Source organism: Sturnira hondurensis, unplaced genomic scaffold, assembly GCF_014824575.4.
Source record: "Sturnira hondurensis isolate 20B ecotype Veracruz unplaced genomic scaffold, ASM1482457v3 Scaffold0015596, whole genome shotgun sequence".
NCBI classification, from domain to species: domain Eukaryota; kingdom Metazoa; phylum Chordata; class Mammalia; order Chiroptera; family Phyllostomidae; genus Sturnira; species Sturnira hondurensis.
Genome location: NW_028088227.1, coordinates 10,883,100 through 10,906,610, shown reverse-complemented (window position 1 = coordinate 10,906,610; position 23,511 = coordinate 10,883,100). Strand labels below are relative to the sequence as shown.

General features: G+C 37.9%; 1 protein-coding gene across 4 annotated transcripts in view; it reads right to left on the bottom strand.

The window, feature by feature from the left end:
• AFG1L (AFG1 like ATPase) overlaps window positions 1-23,511 on the bottom strand; it is a 192,190-nt gene that overhangs the window by 126,018 nt on the left and 42,661 nt on the right. For 2 of the 4 annotated variants that reach the window (XM_037064995.1, XM_037064997.1), the window contains exons 3-5: window positions 16,420-16,471; window positions 9,327-9,428; window positions 4,776-4,906 (exon numbers count right to left, since the gene is read on the bottom strand). In XM_037064995.1, coding sequence (XP_036920890.1) covers window positions 4,776-4,906; window positions 9,327-9,428; window positions 16,420-16,471 — 285 coding nt within the window. The remainder of the gene's footprint in view (window positions 1-4,775; window positions 4,907-9,326; window positions 9,429-16,419; window positions 16,472-23,511) is intronic. The other 2 variants (XM_037064996.1, XM_037064998.1) reach the window with 2 other exon arrangements.

Below are 23,511 nucleotides of genomic sequence, written 5' to 3'. Positions count from 1 at the left end.
GAGAGAAGCTGGAGGGTTGGGGGTACAGGGCAAAGAGGGGATAAAGGGGAAAAAACTGGGAAAACTGTAATGGCACAATCAATAAAATATACTAAAATTTTTTTTAAATTAAAACATTTTCATGGGCCCCTAAACGTATCATGGACCCCAGGTACTGTGACTATTGTACCTAATGGGTGATTTGGCCCTGCTTGCTACTAATCCTCTCAGGATCTCCTTTGCACAGACAGATTTTCATTGCTTCCCAAACCAAAATAGTCTTGCCAAATGCTCCTCATGTCAATATGCCAATCAATTCTTCGATTGTTTAAAAGTTATATATTGAAGTTAATAATTTTTACATGCTACATAGGAAATTCTAACATTTTACATCCCTCATCTATATGATGAAGATAATAATTACTTTGCAGAATTAAATGAAGTACGTAAAAATGTTTGTAAACCACAAAGTATTTTATAAAAGTCGGATAATCATATACTTAAAAGTTTTGTAACTTCAGTACCTTAATCCAAAATTAAAGTGTGCTGATTCAATTTTATTTTGAGCCAATTCAAGAGACTGACAATGAGAAACCATGAGAGATGGCCTTCAGTGATTCATCGGTGACTTTTGTTGTTGGAGGCACATAACCAGTAACTGGATGCTGCTTTGAGAACTAAATGACACCCTTTTCCTTCTGCAATACTACCCTGGTGTACTTAGTACACTTCTTCAGAGTAGCAGGGGAACATCTTTTTTCATAAGCCTTTCTTTTTTTTTCAATTAAAACTTTACTATATTTTTCCCATTACCTTTTAGTCCCCTTATACCTCCCTCCCCCATTAATCACCACACTGTTGTCTGTGTCCATGAGTCCTTTTTCCTTTTTGCTCACTCCCTCTACACCCTAACTCCCCACCCCTACTAGCTGACATCCTGTTCTCCATCTATTAGTCTGTCCCTATTTTCCTTATTAGTTCAGTTTTCTCATTAGATTCCACATATGAGTGAAATCATACGGCATTTGTCTTTCTCTGACTAGCTTATTCCACTAAGCATAATGGTCTCCAGGTCCATCCACAAAGGGTAATATTTTTTCTTTTTTATGGCCAAGTAGTATTCCACTGTGTAAATGTCCATAGTTCTTTTACCCACTCATCTATTGATGGAAACTTGGGCTACTTCCATATCTTGGTGACTGTAAATAATGCTGCAATGAACATAGGGATACTTATATTCTTTTGAATTAATGTTCTGGGTTTCTTTGGATATATTTCCAGAAGCGGGATAGCTGGGTCTAAAGGCAGGTCCATTTTTAATTTTTTGAGGTATCTCCATACAGCTTTCCACAGTAGCTGCACCACCTGCATTCCCACCAACAGTGCAAAAGTGTTCCCCTTTCTCCACATCCTTGCCAGCACTTGTTTGTTGATTTATTGATGATAGCTATTCTGACAGGTATGAAATGGTATCTCATCGGGGTTTTAATTTTCATTTGTCTGATTATTACCAAAGTTGCGCATCTTTTCATATGTCTATTGGCCATCTGTACGTCCTCTTTGAAGAAGTGTCTATTCAGGTCCTTTGTCCATTTTTGAATTGGGTTCTTTGTTTCTTTGGTGTTCAGTTTTGTAAGTCCTTTGTAAACTTTGGATATTAACCCCTTATCACATGTATTGGCAAATATGTTCTCCCATTCTGTGGATTGTTTTTTATTTTGTTGACTGTATCCTTGGTTGTGCAAAAAGGTTTTAGTTTGATGTAGTCCCATTTTGTTTATTTTTTCCTTTTGTTTCCCTTGCTGGGTAAAATATAGCTAATAAAAAATGCTATGAGCCCTGGCTGGTGTAGCTCAGTGGATTGAGCACGGGCCTGTGAACCAGTCACGGTTTGATTCCCAGTCAGGGCACATGCCTGGGTTGCAGGCCAGTTCCCAGCAGGGGACCCATGAAAGGCAACCATACACTGATATTTCTCTCCCTCTCTCCTTCCCCTCTCCTCTAAAGATAAATAAAATCTTTAAAAAAATTGCTACAAGCAATGTCCAAGATTTTGCTGCCTATGTTTTCTTCCAGGATTGTTACAGTTTCAGGTCTAATACTTAACTCTTTGATCCACTTTGAATTTACACTTCTGTGTAGTGTAAGAAGATAGTCTAGTTTCATTTTTCTGCATGTATCTGTCCAATTTTCCCAATACCATTTATTGAATAAACTAGCCCATTGTATATCCTTGCTTCCTCATCAAATACAAAATATTAGCAAACCATATATAGCAATGCATCAAAAACATCGTACACCATGGTCAAGTGGAATTTATTCTGGGAATATAAGGTTGATAACAACATTCACAAATCAATAAATGTGATTCACCACATAAAAAATGAAGGATGAAACCACATGATCCTATCAATAGATGCAGAAAAAGCATTTGATAAAACCCAGCATCATTTATAAAAACTGTCAGCAAAGTGGAAATAGAGAGAGCATACCTAAGCATAATACAGGCCATATATGACAATCCCACCGCCAGCATCATACTCATTGGGCAAAAACCATAAGTGTTCCCCTTAAGATTAGGAACAAGACAGGAATGCCTGCTTTCAACTCGCTTATTCAACATAGTACTGAAAGTCCTAGCCACAGCAATCAGACAAGAAGAAGAAATAGAAAGCATCCAAATTAGAAAGGAAGTAGTAAAAGTGTCTTTATTCACAAATGACATGATTCTGTATGGAGAACCCCAAAGATTCCACCAAGAAACTACTAGAACTGAGAAATCAATTCAGCAAATTAGCAGGATACAAAATTAATATATAGAAGCCAGATGCATCTTTATATGCCAATAACTAACAGAAAGGAAAACCAAGAAAACAATGCCATTCACAACTGCTTCAAAAAGAATAAAACCTCTAGGAATATACCTAACCAAGGATGTAAAAGACCTGTACATGGAAAATTATAAGACACTGAAGAAAAAAACTAAAGAAGATACAAATAAGTGGAACCACATACTGTGTTATGGATAGGAAGAATTAACATCATTAAAATGTCCATTCTAACCAAAGCAACCTATAGATTCAAGGTAATTCCTATCAAGATTCCAATGATATATTTCAAAGAACCAGAACAAATATTCCAAAACTTATATGGAACCATAAAAGGCCCCACACAGCCAGAGCGATCCTAAGAAAGAAGAACAAAGTTGGAGGAATCACAATACTAGTATCAAACTGTACTACAAGGCCATAGTATTCAAAACAGCATGGTACTGGCATAAAAACAGACACATAGATCAATGGAACAGAATAAGAGAGCCCAGAGATAAACCCATGCCTTTATAGTCAAATGCCTTTCTTTTAAAGACCTTTGTACTTTTTTAATACAAAGGGTAGATGTCAGGCTATAGTAAGATGACTTAAAGGAGAAGTAAAGATTCCTCTTCCCCAAATGGTATGGTGTTACACCACTCCTAGCTAAAATGCTTCTTCTCCTCTATAATAAATGAAGATTGTTGTTAGCTATGTGGATTGAGTTGCCTCATTTGGGATAAAGGCATCCTGCCACATCATATTTCCACTAACCCAAGTTTTTAATCACAAAAGAACAAGAAATAACTCATTACCAATTTAAATGCATCATTTCAGAGAACATTAAAACTAGAGAAATTCTAAAATTCAACCAGGGCAATTCTCTCACTTCCTCAGGAATATGAAATGCGCTATGGGAATCACCCAGGATCTACCAAAGAGGGAACACATATGAACATTAGTTTCCTACCTTTGAAAAGTTCTCTGGGCCTTTGTTCTAGGCAATCAGACTCAGGAGTTCCTGCACTCAGCTCCAGAAATATTTTTCAAAAGCTTTGGTGTGAAGCTCTATTTTTAAGCTTACATTCAGTACTTGTGGATATTCCTATTTTAACTCCAATAGTCAGTTGCTCTTATGATGCTTTCAGTTGCTCTCAGTTTCTATAATGCTCTTGAGCATTATAGAACAACAAATGACTATGTTTCAGATCTAATAAAGAAAGAAGTCAAAGAGAAAGTAATTCTTAGTCTAGGGCATCTATCACTACTACCACTACCACCACCACCACCACCTCCCTGGACATGATGCAGGAGACAGAATAAGCATAAGATATATACAATATGGCATTCGACTTCATCCTATATTTGCTCTTGTAAGAAATAAAGACCAGTAAATAACTTACTGCCAACTTACAGTCACAATTTCAGAGACTCCTAAAACTAGAAGAAACTTTAAAAGTTCAACTAGAACAGTTCTTTAACTTCCTCACATATAAGTTAGTTGTGAGGCTTAAATGAGACATGTGAATCATATAAAAGCATTGTATAGCAATTTAAAAACTCAAACATCTTTAAAGGCACATTATTTTGTAATGATCACATTATCTACATCATGGTGTTGGGGAAATGTGAATCCACTGACTAGATTATCAGGGTAGGCAAACTTTCCCTATGAAAGGCCGAACAATAAATATTTTAGGCTTTGCAAGCCACAAATGGGCTGTTAAATTTTCTTATTTTTCTTTTTTAATGACCCTTTAAAAATATAAAAATTACTCTTTTCCTCACTGGTCACATAAAGGCCGATGGGCCAGATTTGCGGGATTTAAACTGGAGTGTGCCAACTCCTGAACTGGATAGTAATGTTTAAGTCATAAGAGATAATTCAAATCAATTTATAAAACAGTGATAAAACCAGAAACAGACTTTAAATATTCACACTTCATTCAGTATACCATTCTATATCCAGAAACACCGTTACCTTACCTGAAATTCATCAAAACATAAGAGACACGCCTCTTCGCTGATTTCCTCGGCTATAGGGGCTATTGGATCGTATGATTTAGCCATGAATCCTGGTTTCCTTTTTGGCAAATTCTGTTTAAGGCGATGAATTCCTTAAATGGATAAAATTAAACACAAAATCAAATATTGTATTAATAGTACTTTTTAGACAACCAGAATACATTTTTAAAGTCTTTAAATAAATGAAACTTTAGTGTAAACATAAGTGTAAATTCCACATACAATCTAATGTGATTATTGAAATCGGTTGCATTTTCTCTACCTCAAAATAAGCTGCTTACATATTATTATATTCCCATGATTATAAGAATATTTCAGGGTCAATCCATCTCTACTCTTCAATCATTTTGGAGATGACAAAGTAATACACCAGATGACTAGATGGTGACTTGATGGACCAACAAATCAATCCTAGTCCTGAGAATTTCAAGGATACATGCAAAGAAGGTAGTCCTGCCCTATGTCTGGCATATCTAATCAGAATGTTCTTGTCTGTCGCCTGATACACTAAAGATAGTCCCACTTCACTTATTATATGTTTAATTAATGCTGAAAGTATTATAAGAAAAGCACAATGTTCCTACCCTGAGGAGCTTACAATGTACCTGACAGACAAATAATGCAGAAATAACATAAGAACACTAACAAAGCAATAAGGCATACATACAAGTACAAACTGAAAGCCTAATCAAGAATAACTTCTTTTTTTTTTCATTAAATCGACTGGGGTGACATTACTCAATACCACTATTTAAGATTCAAGTGTACAATTCTATAGTACTGGGTTGGCCAAAATGTCATGTGGTTTTTTTTTTTTGGTAAAATAAAAGACACATTTTTCATTTTCACCAATAACTTTATTGATTTGGATATTTTTAGTAGTATGTCAGCTATCTCCCACATATATAACACTGACTGTTCTCAATTACTGCTTCAGTTTCATCACCATCAGCTTCAACTGGATGACCTGACCGTGGAGCAATCATCCTGCAAGAAGTCTCCAGTGCAAAACTTCACACTGAACTTTCAATGTTTGATCAGTCATGGCACCTTCTCCATACACTGCACAAATCTTTTTTTGAGTTTCAGTTGCATTTTTACCCTTCTTGAAATAATAAGTCACAATATGCCAAAAATTACTTATTTTCTTCTATCTTTAATATTAAAATGGCTCCATAAAAATACACCAATTTTTTAAACAAATGATGATAGGACAGCTGTCACAATACAATCCAACAAAATTGTTTCAAATGAAGTTTAAAAACCACTAAGTGTTCAGAAAAACCACTAAGCCATCTCACAGAAAAAAACAAACAAACTTTTTGGCCAACCCAATATATCATCTATATATTGCACCGTGTGTGTACCACCCAAAGTCTAGCCTCCTTACATCACCATACTTTTGACCCCCTCTACTGTCTTCAGCATCACCCTACCTACCTTCCCATCTGTTAACCACCACACTATTGTCTATGAGTTTGTTTGTGGCTTTCTGTTTATATTTCACATATGAATGAAATCATACAGTTCTTGTACTTTTCCATGTGACGTATTTTTCTTAGCATGATACTTTCAAGAACCATCCATATTGTCACAAATGGCAATATTTCATGTTTTCTTATGGCTGAATAGTAAAGAGTGACTTCTTGAAACAGATGAGTTTTAAACATTTCTTATTGATCCTTGGCAGAAACAGAATGCCTGACCTTCATATAGTAACCTCTGTTCTTACATTTGGAAGTACTGCTTTATCCCTAGGACCAACCCTGGACACATTACTAATTGCTTTGACACAGCACAAAACAAATAAAATCTTACTTTAAGCAAAAATCTATTATTTGGACTTCTGGCCAAAATGGAGGCATAGGTAGACACACTCGCACAACCCAAAGAAGGACAACAACAATTTAAAAATGAAAAACAATGAGAACTGACAGAAAATCAAACTGTACGGAAGCTGGACAACCAAGGAGTTAAAGAAGAAACATCCATCCAGACCGGTAGGAGAGGCGGAGACAGGCAGCTGGGCAGAGAGGACTCGAGACAAAGCAACAGTGGAGGAATGGGGCAGGCCAGGAGGCGGTTGGCAGACCCAGCAAATTAATGGATTGTGGAGCGGGGCTGGCAAGGCAGCAGCTGGTAGACCAGCAAGGTGGCAGTGGTCCCACAATCATGTGTGAATAAACCAGGAGGAACACCTGGGGAGAGAGACAGACCGCACAACCTGGGGTCCCAGCGTTGGGAAATAAAGCCTCAAAACACTGACTGAAAACACCTGTGGGGGTTGAGGTGGCAGGAGAAACTCCCAGCCTCACAGAAGAGTTCATTGGAGAGACTCACAGGGTCCCAGAACATACACAAACCCACCCACATGGGAATCGGCACCAGAGGTCTCACTTTGCTTGTGGGAAGCGGCAGAACTGAAATCTGGCAGAGAGTGGAGCAAGCATCATTGTTCCCTCTCAACCCCTTCCTCACATACAGTGTCACAACCCAGCTACTGGGTTGCCCTGCCCTGGTGAACACCTAAGGCTCCACCCTTTATAGTAGCAGGCACACAGAGACAAAAAAAATGGCCCAAATGAAAAACAGATCAAGGCTCCAGGAAAAATAAAACAAGGCCATGAAAAACCTATCAGATGCACAATTCAAAACACTGGTAATCGGGATACTCACAGAATTGGTTGAATTTGGACACAAATTAGATGAAAAAATGAAGGCAATGCTAAGTGAAATAAAGGAAAATGTACAGGGAACCAATAGTAATGGGAAGGAAACTGAGACTCTAATCAAGGGAGTGGACCAGAAAGAAGAAAAAAATGACCAAACAGAAAAGAATGAAGAAACAAGAATTCAAAAAAATGAGGAGAGGCTTCGGAACCTCCAGGATATCTTTAAATGTTCCAACATCTGAACTATAGGGGTGCCAGAAGGAAAAGAGGAAGAGCAAGAAATCAGAAATTTATTTGAAAACATAATGAAGGAGAACTTCCCCAATCTGGCAAAAGCAACAGACTTCCAGAAAGCTCAGAGAGTCCCAAAGAAGTTGGACCCAAGAAGGAACACACCAAGGCACATCATAATTACATTAGCCAAGATTAAAATGAAGGAGAGAATTCTAGATGCAGTAAGAGATAAGGGGACAGTCATCTACAAAGGAGTTCCCATCAGACTGTCAGCTGATTTCTCAAAAGAGACCTTACAGGCAAGAAGGGGCTAGAAAGAAGTATTCCAACTCATAAAGTCCAAAGACCTATATCCAAGATTGCTCTATCCAGCAAAGCTTTCATTTAGAATGGAAGGTCAGATAAAGCACTTCTCAGATAAGGTCAAGTTCAAAGAGTGCATCATCACCAAGCCCTTATTATATGAAATGTTAAAGGGATTTATCTAAGAAAAAGAAGATTAAAAATATGAACAGTAAAATGACAGCAAACTCACAGTTATTAACAACCACACCTAAAACAAAAAACAAAAGCAAACAACTAGAACAGGAACAGAACCACAGAAATGAAGATCACATGGAGGATTATCAACAAGGGAGTGGGAGGAGGAGAGAGGGGGAAAAGGTACAGAGAATAAGTAGCATAAATGGTAGGTAGAAGATAGACAGGGGGAGGTTAAGAACAGTATGGGAAATGGAGAAGCCAAAGCACTTATATGTATGACCCATGGACATGAACTAAAGTGGGGGAATGTGGGTGGGAAGGGTGTGCAGGGCGGAGGGGAATAAAGGAGGAAATGGAACAACTGTAATAGCATAATCAATAACTATATTTTTAAAAGAAGAAATCTATTATTTAAATTGTTGTTCAACTACAGTTGGCCCCATTTTCTCCCTATTACTCTCCCCTTCCCTATCTGCCCCCACCTCCTACATTCAATCCCACTCCTTGTCTTTGCACTCTTGTCTTGTCCACTGGTCCTTTACATGTGTTCCTTTGATGACTTTTCCCCTTTTTTGCCCCATTATCCACCTCCCTCCCCTCTGGTTATGGTCAGTTTGTTCTTTATATCCATCTCTCTGGTTCTGTTTTGCGCACATTTGTTTTGTTGATTATGTTCCTCTTACAGAGGAGATCACATGGTATTTGTCTTTCACTGCTTGGCTTATTTCACTCAGCACAATGCTCTCCAGTTCCATCCATGCTGTCGCAAAGGATAGAGCTCCTTTTTTCCTTCTGCTGGGTAGTATTCCTTTGTGTAAATGTACCACAGTTTTTTGATCCAATCACTTACTGTCGGGCACCTAGGCTGTTTTCTGCACCTGGCTATTATAAATAGTGCTGCTATGAACGTTGGGGTGCATAGGTTCTTCTGAATTGGAGTTTCATGATTCTTAGGGTATAATCACAGCAGTGGAAACTCCAGGTCAAAGGGCAGTTCCATTTTTAGTTTTTTGAGAAAAATCTATTTTTTAAATATTAAAGTATTCAGAATTTTTAAAAATAAGGAAAATTATTTTGTAATGTTTGCTCACTTAAAACTCATTTCTCCAGATAATTAACTTACTTTTGTGAACGTCTAGCATGAAACCATGAAAATGAACCCGTTTTTTCCTCTTCATTTCCACATAAGCATAAAACATGTCCATCACCATTGTTTTGCCTGTACCTTAAAAAAAAAAGGATACTATTAAACAGTATGTACTGATTGCTCTAATGATTGTTCATTAGCTTTAGGATAATGAAACCACACTCTTCTACTGAAAAGCTTAAGACTATGTTACTTTTTTAGAAAGAAGTGTTTTTTTAAATGTTAATCCAGCTAAAAATAAAATATTACTTTTTTTTAATTTCCTGTTTTTAGGAAATACAACATTTAGTCAATATAACAGAGGCTATTCCCCTTCCTACCAGAAAACCATGTTTATAAACCGGCAAAAATTATACATTATTCATTCTTTAGTTTCTCTTCCAAAAAGCACCAGTATGAATAAAATAATTTCATTAATTAAATACATATTTTGGGACATCATTAAGTGTGAGGAACTATCTTAGGCACTACGGGAAAATTCAAATATGAAAAATAAAAAATAAAGATTAGTATCTAACATAAATACTGAAAATACATAATAGAAGTAGATTAGAGCTGGAGGATTGCCAGTTATAACACTTTTTCAAAAATCTGAGAATATAAGTCTTTCAAAATGAGGCCTACTTGAAGAAATTCTTATACAGTCAGCCCTTGTAATTAGATTATCTAATTTTCAACACTCGGGGACCTTTTAATCACTATGATTGCATTAGTAATTGAAGAGTCAACTGCTTGGGCATTTAACGTAGGCAAGCACAGAAAGCCTTATCCCTGGCGAAACGGGGACAGTGGCAGTGCTCAAGCTGGGCCCCCACCAAGCTGTCCTCGGCAGGCCAGGCCCAGTTGTGCTGTCCCTCACCCTCCTGCTTTCTCCAGCACCTCCCCACCCACCACGGTGCCCATGTTCTTCCTGTAGGAGCCAGAGCTCAGGAAAAGAGACCTGAGTCTTAAATTTGGGGTGGGGAGGCATTCCTCCACTCCATAGATGACTTTGGGCCCACAACGTCTGAATTGCCAGAAAGTTTTTGTATATGAAAATACAATTCTCTACAGAGATTTTTTCATGATGAAACCATTTAGACTGAAAAGTAATTTTTTCAAAAATATCCAGTACAATATCTCTTGATATAGTGAGTGGCAGCAGATTTTAAATCATTACATTTACTTAAAAAAGTAAATCAATAAAGTTTCAAATTCTGCTGCATAAAGCACAGCATAGTGATAGATCCAGAAGTCATGAATTATCTAACCAAAAATGTGGATAATATATATTTGAAGTAACCTTTGGGCTCTTTTAAAAATGGACTTAAAATAGTCCTGGCAGGTGTGGCTCCATGGATTGAGTGCTGGCCTGCAAACGAAAGGTTTGCTGGTTTGATTCCCAGTCACTGCACATGCCTGGGTTGGGGGCCAGGTCCCCAGTAGGGGGTGTGAGAGAGGCAACCACACATCAATGCATCTCTCCCTCTCTTTCTCCCTCTCTTCCCCTCATTCTAAAATAAATCAATCAATAAATAAAATCTTTTTAAAAAATGGGCTTAAAATATAATGACCATTATATAAATAAATTACTAGAGATAAAAGAATAAGATTAATAGATTAGGATACATGCAATTCAACCTTCTAAATATCAAAATCACCATAAATAAAATTAATATCCTTATTCATTTAATCAGTATATTTTTACTGAATTCCTATCACATGTGGGGCCCTATTCTAAGAGTTTAGAATATTCTAGTGAACAAAATTGATAACAGTACCTGCCCTCAAGGAACCTGGAGGCTTAACATTATATCTTTTAAGATATACAGAGATATTAAAAACTGCATTGGGCACTTTTGTCCTAAATCTTTTCCTTCTGAAAAATTCTCTACTTAGTATAACACATGAGGGTGGGCCACTAAAAACACCCCACTATCCTATATACTGTGATTGGCCCTCCCATGGGCATATGACCCAATTAGGTAAGGTTCTGGGCGGGGGGGGGGGGGGGGAATTAATATGGATTCTGAGAATCAGAATCATCCTTCTCCTTTTTTCCCCCCTTCACCTAAGGACATTTTTTCACTGCTTTTAGGGAGAAAGGGAAGGAGGGAGAAAAAGAGAGAGAGAGAGAGAAAGAGATATCGAAGTGAGATAGAAACATCAGTCAGTTGCCTTTCCTGTGTACCCTGATTGAGGATCAAACTGACAACCTAGGTATGTGCTTTGACCAGGAATGGAACCTGTAACCTTTTGGTGTATGGGACAATGCTCCAACCAACCAACCCACATCGGCCAGGGCCTGTCTCCTCTTAAGAGGGCAACCTAGAAGATCCCAGGAGACTTCTTTCCTATAACATCAAAAAATTCTTACCAAGAATGAAGCCAATAATAGGAAAGTAGAACCAAAAGGTGAAGGAGAAGGGAAAAGGAGGGAAGGAGAAAGAGATCCCTAAAATATTATTTAAGCTCAAATCTCTACTAATGGCTGAATCAGATCATTACCTGATTTCACAATTAAACCAACTGTTAAATTCATCCCCTGGTTCAGCTAATTCAACTGGCCAGGTTTTTTTTTTTCTCCTGCAACTGAAAAAGAGTACTGAATGATACAGAATTAACAGGTGGGGGAAGATGATCAATTGCAAAGAACATGAATATTCAAATGACACCAAAAATATAAATACCTTTAAACATATTTTTAAAAGTTTAACTCCATCAGAAATAAAAGAAATACAAACTAAAATACCAATGATATACCATTTTTTACATTGGTGAGGACAGAGGGGAATTCAAGTAAAACACTCAGGCTGAATTGGGTTAAGAGAGATCAGAATTACAAGGCAAAGAACCAGAGAGGATGAAGCTATATAATGAAAGAGCTTTGAAACCAACATGAGAGTACTTTTAAGTCTGGTTACTTGTATGTAGAGTAATATTCCATGATGTGAAGCAAAGAATGGCTACCAGGAAGCTATAAGGTGAACAATTTCCAGTTGTTGTATGTATTCAATACCATATCTCTGGAAATTATAGACACCATCATGGATTCTTGTAGTAATAGAATTGTTCAGTATGTTGATTATGGTGGTATATACATAAACCTACACAGGAGATAACTGTACACATGCATGAGTACAAGTAAAACTAGAGGAATTTGAGTGATTTCCATGAGTTATGATATTTATACTACAGTTCTACAAAATGTTACCTTTAAGGGCAGTAAAATAGGAAATGTCAAAATACATCACAAGTAAGGGCGAGTTTTCTTTCATGGAACTATTTTTCAGGTGGGTAGGGGTGTGTGTGCCCTCGTAGAGTGAGTCAGGATATAAAATATACTTCAAAAATCATTCAAAGCCATTGCAATAAATTATGAGCTTTGGATGAATAAAGACTGCCTCTGCTTTTATTCATGTTTACACCACCAGAAACGACACACTGCCTGGCACAAAGCAGATGCTCAATAAACACTTGTCAAGTAAATGGAAGGATGAGGACAAAAGGTGTTGAAAGGAGGTAGGGAAGAAACCAACACTACTTCACAATTTGCTTCAGTCTCTACAGAATCCGTAATAAAACCTCATATATTTCTTAAGAAAAGATTCTTGCTAGAGAACTAATATGAAAAACCTAAAACTCTTTTATGTTCTAACTTTCAAGCCTCTAGTTAGGAAGCCAAAAACGACTTCAAGAGCTACCCACCCTGCTACATGGCATCCTTTTCACAGGTGACCCCCTACAGAAGGAGCCATAGTAGTGTCCTCCATCATGGCCTCCAAACCCAACGGAGTTCTGCTTCCCAACTCCAACCTTAAAATCAGCCTACCTTTCAACTGGTGGAAATTATCCCTGTGAAGAAGGTGAGGTTAAACCAAGAGGCTACCAGAAAGGCACTGATAAACAAATAGGACTGTTTGTTATCTGCTACAATACCATCACCACTGCAGTCTGCTAGTCAAAAGCAGAAACCCTGTTGTAAGAAAGCCTGCTGCGGGGTAAGAAGGAAGCCACAAAATACTACCATAGCATTAGGCTCCCGCATAGTTTGTGCTAAGTATTTAATTAATGAAGACATTTTTTTCAAGATTGAACCATGATGATAATCCAATTTATGTCTCAACTCTACTGGGGTTCCCTGGATGGAGGGTTACCTCCGTCAATCATGGTTACCTGCGTCAATTGTCTCAACGTGTCTACAAAGAAAGGGAATACAGTTGAGTGGGCATGACGGAAGGCACGCCAGGTACAGGAATAAGGAAGAGGGCTCGAAGAAGCAGACATCCTCTTTCCCATCACTTCTTAAAATGTAATACCTATTTCCCAAGTCTAAAAAAGGGAAAAAGTACTCTTTACCACATTGTGAGGCAGAAGACCATTTTCAGCAGTCAGACCATCGACATTCCAGAAAAATGTCCACCTCACTCTGAAGGGAGGCACCGTTATCATCAAAGACCCCAGAGCACCCTGCAGAGGGACCTCAATCACACCAATGCAGAACTCAGCCCCCACGGAAGGAAAACGAAGAGGCTCCTGGCTGACAAAAATGGTGGGGAAATAGAAAGGAATTACCACTGTTCACACATCTGCAGTCGTGCACAGAGTATGATCAAGGGTGATACACTGGGCTCCCGTTACAAGATGAGGCATGTGCACACTCACTTCCCCATCAATGTCATTACTCAGGAGAATGGTTCTCTTGTTAAAATCAGAAATTTCTTGGGAAAAAATATATCCACAGGGTTCAGATGAGATCAGGCATCGGTTGTTTAGTATCTCAAGCCGAAAACGATGAGTTGATTCTTGAAGGAAATGGCATTGAACTTGTATCAAGTTCAGCTGCTCTGATTAAGCAGGACACAACAGTCAAAAACAAGGACATCAAAAAATTTTTGGACAGTATCTATGTTTCTGAAGAAGGGACAGTTCTGCAGGCTGATGAGTAAGGTCTAAGCTGTCCAGGTATACAGAAACAGCAAGATGCCAAATTAATGACTCCTCAAACTTCTTCACGATATTTTAAAGATGCAGTAAAAGCCATGTATTGATTTGTGGGGCTGGGTAGGAGGATAGTAAAGAATAAGAGCTTGTAAAGCCACTCTGAGGTTATCTTCCTAGCCAGAGAACCTCCCAAAATGAGAATCCGACCTATCATTTAGTACCTATTTTGTAAGTATTCTAAACTAAACTGAGTATAGCCACCAAAATGTTCATCTCACTTCCTATTTCGGAATTCCTTCCCCTTCTCCTCTCTACATTATAAAGATGTTCCTAACCAAAGGTTGCCACACACCCAGCCTATGTAACATGTTATCACATCTCTTCTAATTCTTTCAAGCATTCAGAGGAATAACGTTTACTGTACATACTTCCCTTCAATTAGTTAGAATATGGCTGCATTTTTCAAACTGAAATCCAACAACTGTCATGTTTTTTTTAAAAAGTCCTTTTGCAGAAGTAGAAGTTGATCTTTACTAACCATCTTCATATATGGTAAAAAGTAAGAGGAGAAATAAAAACATTAGTTTTGCAATGACTGAGCATGAAAGTGAAGGGATAGGAAGTGTATGTTCTCCAAAGAGGCCAACAAGATCTGACAACAGGATGGGATCTGCAGGCAGTGCCCCAGGGCACAGACACACAAAACTGATCACGCACACCTGGTATAATGATTTAATGCTTTTAAATAAGAAGGACGCACTCAATGGTGTCAAAAATATCAGTTAGCTAATGAACTAAGGGAAAAATAGTTTGGCTTGTTTCCCATTTTTAAAAATCTATCAGATTCAGGAACTTGAAGAGTTTCAGGGGCAATCTCCATCATTCACTTTTGTGATCTAAACAAGTCTCTTTTTATTAGGTTCACTAAATCTGTAAATGTGAAACAGGAACTTAATGGCATTCACACACAAATCAGAAAAAAGGGAGGGCCCTCTTTCTTCAAGATGAGAAAGTAAACATTTAAAGTTTTATATTTAAGGCACTATAACCATTAAATATATTACTAAGATAATAACTTCTGCCACCACTCCCTCATAATGCAAATGTGTTATGGCTACAGGGGCCTGAAGCTTTTTATAAGTCCAGGACCAAAATGATCCCTCTACATGTATGTAGAGGGATCTAAATACATGAGAGTTTTTAGTATCCCACTAAAGAAATGATTGGCAAGCAATAAGGGCAGGTAAAGTAAGAGCCGCCTTCATCACATCAGTGAATGTGGTAACCAGGGAGAGGTTTAGATCTAGAAGGATTTGTTTGATAGAAATGGAAAGTGGAAAACAGACAACTTCAGCAAAAATGAAGTCAGAGAAGAAGTAAGATACTAGTTGATTAGGAAAATCTAGAAAGAGACAGCTCATAAATTCTCCACGAAAATATGAGTCTGTACGTCCAAGATATAGAAATGGGAGACCAAGGGAATACTACCTACCACTTGTGCATTAAGAGTATCCACTAATAAGGCCCTGACTGGCGTAGCTCAGTGGATTGAGCGCAGGCCTGCGAACCAATTGATTGCAGTTCAATTCCCAGTCAGGGCACATGCCTGGGCTGCAGGCCAGTTCCCACCAGGGGACCCACGAGAGGCAACCACACATTAATATTTCTCTCCTTCCCTTTCCCTCTAAAGATAAATGAATAAAATCTTTAAAAAAAAGAGTATCCACTAATAACTAAATTGAGGACAAGGGCTTATATTATGAGTAGAAATATTAGTGGAAAGTAAAAGTGAAAAAGAACAGCTTTTTAAAAACTATACATTAAGCTAAAGCTAACAGCAGTGAGCAACAAGATTCTGAATTATCTAATAACCTACCTGTATATGATTTCCTTCCCCAAGATCAACTCACTTTATGCACTAAATATTTGTGCCCTAACATGCTAATACTGCCTTAAACTACAGGTACACCCTATGAGAAGTAAAAGTGCAAACTAAGATAAGTGCCCTCTCCTCCCCCTATTTTACTTTACCTGATCCTACTCTCTTGCTGGTAGTGGACTGAAGGATGGAAATGGAAGTTATCTCTAAGCAAAAGCTGGGAAACTTACTGTTTGTACCACCCAAAACTTGTTTTAACACACTTACCAACATCTCCATAAACATAGAGGCCCTTTGGAGGTTTGCTCCTTGAAAAAAGCTGCAAATTAAGAACAAATTATAAATCTCTTACATGGAAATAATTAAATATCATCATTTACATAGTGTTCCTAACTGTGCTACACACGGGGCTGAAATGGGCTATCGCACACAATACAAAACGCTTGATGTGTAAGCCTGGGAAGTCTAATGTAAGTTTCAGCACAGGAGGCAAGAGTCATAGTACAGTCCAGAGCAAGAGCTCTGAAGTCACAAAGTTTATATCCCCTACACCATTTGCCAACCATGTAATCTTCCTCCTCTTTCCCAAACAGGCTCTCCAAACAATGGGAGCCTAGCTCATTCCCAGCAAGCGATAGATTAGGAGAATTTTTCTGGAGAAACAAAATGGTCTCCAGATTGAAAAAAAAAAAAAAGACTCAAAGGCAGTTAGGTGTGGGTTTCTCCCACAGAAGGAGCTGGCTCCCTACCAGATCGAGTTAAGCATACCATTCAACCAGCATAAGATGGACCTTTCAATCAGCCCATTAGTATCTGAAAAGATACTAAAATGAACTGACAACCTAGACGCCTGGTTTTTAAAAAATCTTCAAAGATGAAAGCTGGAAACCAGACCAAATATGCAGGGGCGAAAAACTCACAGGAAACAGAGACCACACAGACAGCAGAAGAAATCTTCAAAAATAAAACCCTAATCAATATAATTAATATGCTGAGAAAAATAAGAAAAGCTATTAAAACTGTAAAGCAAGAACAAAACGCAATTTTAAAAAGAAACATTAAGAACAAAAGAGAGCACTTTGAAATTTAAAATATGGTAGCAGAAATAAAATCTCAGAGAAAGGTTTAGAAGATAAGCTTGAGGAAATTTTCCAGGATATATAACAAACAAACAGCAATAAAAGATGAAAAATATAAGAAAATTACAAGATTAACTCAAGAGCTCCAACATCTGACAAGAAGGAATTCTAGAAAGAGAAAATAGAGAAAAAAAGAGAGGAGGAAGTTATCTATGGAATAATGCAAAAATTTTTCTCAGAACTAAAGAACTTGATTTCTAGATTGGAAGGACAGACTGAGTATCCAACACAGTGAGGGAAGACCCATATCAAGTTACAAACCTGAAATTTCAGAACTCCTGGGGTGTAAAGAAGATCCTACAAACATTCAAGGGAATGGAAGAAGGAGGGGGGCAGGGGGAAGAGACCACAAACAGATAAAGACTTTGAATGAATTTTAAGGAAAATGATTTCTAACCTATCTAACCTACCCGTCAAGTGGGAAGATGGAAAACTGACATTCCATACACACAGGATCTCAAAAACATGGCCCCAGCAGGGCTCCAGGAAACACTGAGGATCCTGGGAAGGAAGCGGGGTAAGTTGGAGGGTTGCTCCAGGACCACAGTGGCACAGCAGGTCAAGAAAGCAAGTCCAGACCAAAACAGGAGTGGGAAGGGCTTCAGGAAAGAAACAAAAGGGAACTTCTCTTTACCTTATATTATTGGGTGGCTTTACTAGTGCTTAGATGGCTTTGACTTCATTTGATACAATTTTGTTAGATTGTATTTTGACAGCTGTCATATCAGCATGTACTTTTTAAAAGCTTATCAAAATTGGTAAAATTTTTGCATCCATTTTAATATTGAAGATGGAAGAAAACAGGTAAAATTTTTGGTGAATGATGCTTTATTACTTTAAGGAAGGTAAAAACATAACTGAAACCAAAAAACGATTTGTGCAGTGCATGGAGAAGGTGCTGTGACTCATTAAACATATCAAAAGTGCTTTGCAAAGTGTCTCAGTACTATTGACATTTTGGCCAAATGATTCTTTACTGTGGGACTGTCTCATGCACTGGAAGATGTTTAGCAGCGCCCCTGGCCTCTACCCACTAGAAACTAATAGTAGGAGAAAGCCAACATACTCAAAATACCTGAATCAATAAAGTTATTGGTGAAAATGAAAAATGTATCTTGTTTTATAGAAAAACTTAATGGCCTTTCTGGCCAACTCAATATATCTGGTGCTGGGTGGGTACTAGAAATATCTGGGGGAACATTTTGTAAAATATATGATTGTCTAACCCAACATTATCAACCCAGATAGCCATCCTGAACTTTGTTCCAGTTAGAAGGATAACCTTTAAACTCTGGCAGTCCCTAGACATGTGCGCAATAAGCCAAAGCACTGTTTTTGCCATGTATAATGTGCAGCCACATTTTTGTGAGCATTACACACGGGACTATCATACCCATTATTATACCTATGGTAGGTGGTCACTATACCCATGCATAATGTGCATCCTTCTTTTCCCCTCAAAGTTTGGGCAAAAAAGTGCACATTATACAAAACAAAATGCAGTAAATGAGAGAAGAGTTTATTCAGAGAAAGTAAAAGAAACCAAGGTTATGCCATTCTGTACCAATAAGAGCACTCATATTTGGGCAAAATCTAGAATCTAGTACACAATGCTGTTATTTTTAAGGTTTTAGTTAGTTAGTTAGTTAGTTAGTTATTGGGAAAGGAGGGAGAGAAACATGGATCAGCTACCTCTTACATACCCCCAACTAGGGAACCGGCCTGCAACCCAGGCATGTGCCCTGCATGGGAATCAAACTGGCAACCTTTTGGGTTGCAGGAGCATTCAATCCAGTGAGCCGCACCAGCCAGGGCAATACTGTTGGTTTTTTATCACTCCAACCTGCCTCAGAAACCTCTCCTACTTTTCTGATTGCTCAGTTTTCTCTACTAAATCCAGCCCCTAGGGACACCAGCATGTCCCTTCCAGAAGAACCTTCACTATGGTTTACACAAAAGGATATGCTTTGCTTTGACTTTGCCAGCTGGATGCCTTCCCTGTGCACACTAACTCTCCATCTATTCTTTCTTTAAAAATACATTTTATTGGCCCTGGCTGGTGTACCTCAGTGGATTGAGCGCGGGCCTGCGAACCAGAGAATCGCGGTTTGATTCCCAGTCAGGGCACATGCCTGGGTTGCAGGCTGGTTCCCTACAGGCCAACTCCCAGCAGGGGATGCACGAAAGGCAACCATACATTGATGTTTATCTCCTTCCCCTCTAAAGATAACTAGATAAATAAATAAATAAATAAATAAAAAATAAAAGAGTAAATTTAAAAATATATATATTTTTTAATTGATTATGCCATTACAGTTGTCCCATTTGCCCTCCTTTGTTCCCCTCCACCCTGCACACCCTCTCCCCCCAATTCCCCCACTTTAGTTCACATCCATGTATCACAAGTTCTTTAGCTTCTACATTTCCCAAACTACACTTGCCCTCCCCCTGTCTATTTTCTCCCCACCATCTATGCTACTTATTCTCTGTACCTTCTCCCCCCTTCTCCTCCTCCCACTCCCCTGTTGCTAACCCTCCATGTGATCTCCATTTCTGTGGTTCTGTTCCTGTTCTACTTGTTTGCTTAGTTTGCTTTTGTTTTAGGTGTGGTTAATAACTGTGAGTTTGTTGTCTTTTCACTGTTCATATTTTTTATCTTCTTTTTCTTAGATAAGTCCCTCTAACATTTCATATAATAAGGGCTTGGTGATGATGAACTCCTTCAACTTGACCTTCTCTGAGAAGCACTTTATCTGCCCTTCCATTCTAAATGAAAGCTTTGCTGGATAAAATAATCTTGGATGTAGGTCCTTGCATTTCATGAGTTGGAATACTTCTTTCCAGCCCCTTCCTGCCTGTAAGGTCTCCTTTGAGGAATCAACTAAGTCTCATCTCTTGATTCAGTCTTTATTTGAAGCATCTGCTATGACCTGCCTCCTGCCAAGACTCTGATACACACCCAACCCCTAAAATGCACAGAGGCAACATTAGACAAGCACGTGAAAATGTGAACATGAATAAGTTTCTCCAGTGACCAGTGTAAGATTTGTCAGGTTACTTGTATCTTAGGAAAGTTATAAATGATGATACCGATCCTGTGATTTTTAAAAATTTTTATATATTGATGTTAGAGCAGGGAGAAGGGGGAAGAGAAAGAGTGAGACTCGATTTGTTGTTACACATATTTATGCAGTCACCGGTTGATTCTTCTATGTGCCCTGACTGGGATCAAACCCACAACCTTGGTGTATGGGGACGACACTCTAACCAACTAAGCTACCTGGCCAGGGCCTAATGGGTTTTTGATGAGTCCAATGACACTACATTGTAGATTGTACAGATGATAAACTTAAGGATGATGTTGGAAGATCATGGTAACCTATCACCTACCTCAGCTAAGCATGAAAGACATAGCCAAAGGGTAATGGAGTTGAACCCAAAAGAACTGGTACAAATTCTGATTCTGCTATTTACCAGCTATGTGCCTCTGGGTAAGTCACATCAACTCTACAACCCTCCATTTTCTTATCTATTGGGTGTACGGCAGAGCACAAGGGAGTTCCCACTCACTGCCTGCTTCTGCATGCCTAATCACAAGACCCATTCGCTTACAATGAGGACTGAAAACTTCACGTGCTTACTGATAACTGCTTCCATCCAAACTCATGGACCATGAAAAAAGAAACATGCACCCTTTGACACACCCTTCTCAAAGGTCTGAACAACACTACTGTACACTCAAGATATTTTACAACTAAAACTCTACACCAAACAAATCAAGAACACATTCAAAAACATATAGCACAATTTCAAAAATAGTCCATATGCTAAGCCATAAATGAAAGATCAATTAATTCCAAAGAATCAATATACTCAACCGTAATATAATAAAATTAGAAATAAAAATAGAAAATAGCTAAAAAATAGAAAAATCTCACACTAAGATACTGACCTTCCCATCACGTTCACCCAGACATCTGAAGACAGCTGAGAGGCCTGCAGAGGGTACCCTCTCACCAATCCTTCCCACTGCCAATAACTGTTTCTCTGGTTAGTGCACTCTCTTTCTCTGCTATGATGCTCTAAAACCTTCTCAGCTCCCTTCATGCTAAACTACACTTCCCCCATCACTTTCAGCACATGTGTCCTACCTCTTTACAGAGAGAAAACAGAGGCCCTGGGTTGGAACACTTCCCATTTCCCATATGAACTTGCAGTTGCACCCATATCTTCGCCCATCCTTTCCTCTCTTCCTCCTGTGACCAAGGAAGACCATTCCTCTCCCAATACAACCTTCTACCAATTTCTGGATCTCAGCCCCTCTCCTCCACCTTCTCGGGAACTATGGTTCATCAAATTAAATTTTTCACTTCTCTTGTACTCCTTCTCATTAACATCTTTAGAGATGTCTTCCTATAAATGTATTTTTACAGCCTTGAAATATAATATTTTATAAGCAAAACATAAACTCAAAAACCATATGGGAAACAATAGATACATTAAAAAGAGTGGAGTTAAACATTTCTGTGTGGGGAAAAATGTTAAGGAAGATAAAAAGACAAATAAACTGCAAAAAAGTAATGTTTATTATAGACAAGAACTTATTTCCTTAGTAAACAAAGAGCTTTCTTTTATAAACAATAAGAAAAACAAATACAAACTGCTTAAGCATATAGAAAATACTTAATACATAATAAAAGACACGTGATTTAAAATAAGAATGAAACACCAGCATGAAAAAAGTCTAAAAGTCTCAAAGGATCCAGTATTATCAATGATGTGGGCACAGACAGGCTCATAAACTGATAAAAATGTGAACTGCTGCGATCTTTTTTGAGGCAATGTGGCATTGTTTATCAGAATGCAAAGTACATATAGCATTGAGCTGAACAATTCCTTTTGTAAAAATTTATCCTACAGGGGTACACACACACGTACACAAAGATGTGTCAGCATACTCATATGACAGAGTACTACTGAATGGCTGGGTATTCATATGAAAAAAATAAAAAGAAGCTCTCATAAGAAGAAGAGACTTCGATGTGGGATTGTCTCCTAGGCACAGTGTTAAAGTAAAAACAAAAACAACAACAAAAACAGGAGTGTGTATGCTGTGGACTCCCTGTATACAAAAGAAATGAAAATTTCTGGAAGGCCCTACAAGAAACTGTCAACAGTGAATGCATCCTGAAAATAAAAAATTACCTTTAGAGTTGACTCAGTCCTTGCACAAACCTACTACAGAACATCTTGAACCTGAGCAGAAACGTGAGACCTATTGTCTCTCTCCAAAAGTAATTTTCAATTCTCTATATTAGTTTCAAAAAATTGCTATTATTTAAGTCATATACTTTGCCCAAATGGAAATTTTATACAATATTTCTCAGAAGTGTTTTATAAAGTTTACTTAAATTTTAATCTTACTGAGTAAATTATTTACATTTTATGATTATCTCTAGATAGTAAATGTTGCATTTAATTTAATTAACAGTCCCTCACTACAGAAACAATGCAGAATTGATGTAATATTGAAACTATTATATGACAATTAGGAAATTGGACACATTTGAAACAGCAAAGCCATGCAAAGCCATTTTATATATCCAGAGCAGTATCTTATTTTAAGAAAAGGTGAAAATAACTTGAATATATTTTTAATTGGCATTTACAAAAACAACATGTTGAAAAATTTGTTTTAAACATAGTGATACTGATCCTTCTCAGGAACAAATAGTTAATACATATGAAGTTAACTATATAAATTTGTACCATATATATGCCCTGGCTGGTGTAGTTCAGTGGATTGAGCACAGGCCTGCGAACCAGAGGATGGTGATTCGATTCCCAGTCAGGGCACATGCCTGGGTTGCAGGCCAGTTCTCTGCAGGCCAGCCCCTAGCAGAGGACGCACAAAAGGCAACCATACATTGATGTTTCTCTCCCTCTCTCCTTCCCCTCTAAAGATAAATAAATAAATAAAATCTAAAAAAAAAATAAAAATAAAAATATATAAATTTGTACCATATATATTTTGTGGGTTTTATATTGTTAATTTTGATGTTTATAACCACATGTGGAATCTAGTCCTTCAAGAGTAAATCAATAATTTGATTCATAAAATTTCTTCATGAGAGTCAGAATTATAAATACCGAGTGAGGCAATAATGTAAAACAGAATAAACTTACATCCTTTTTGAGTGGCCATTCAAAGACTGTTCTC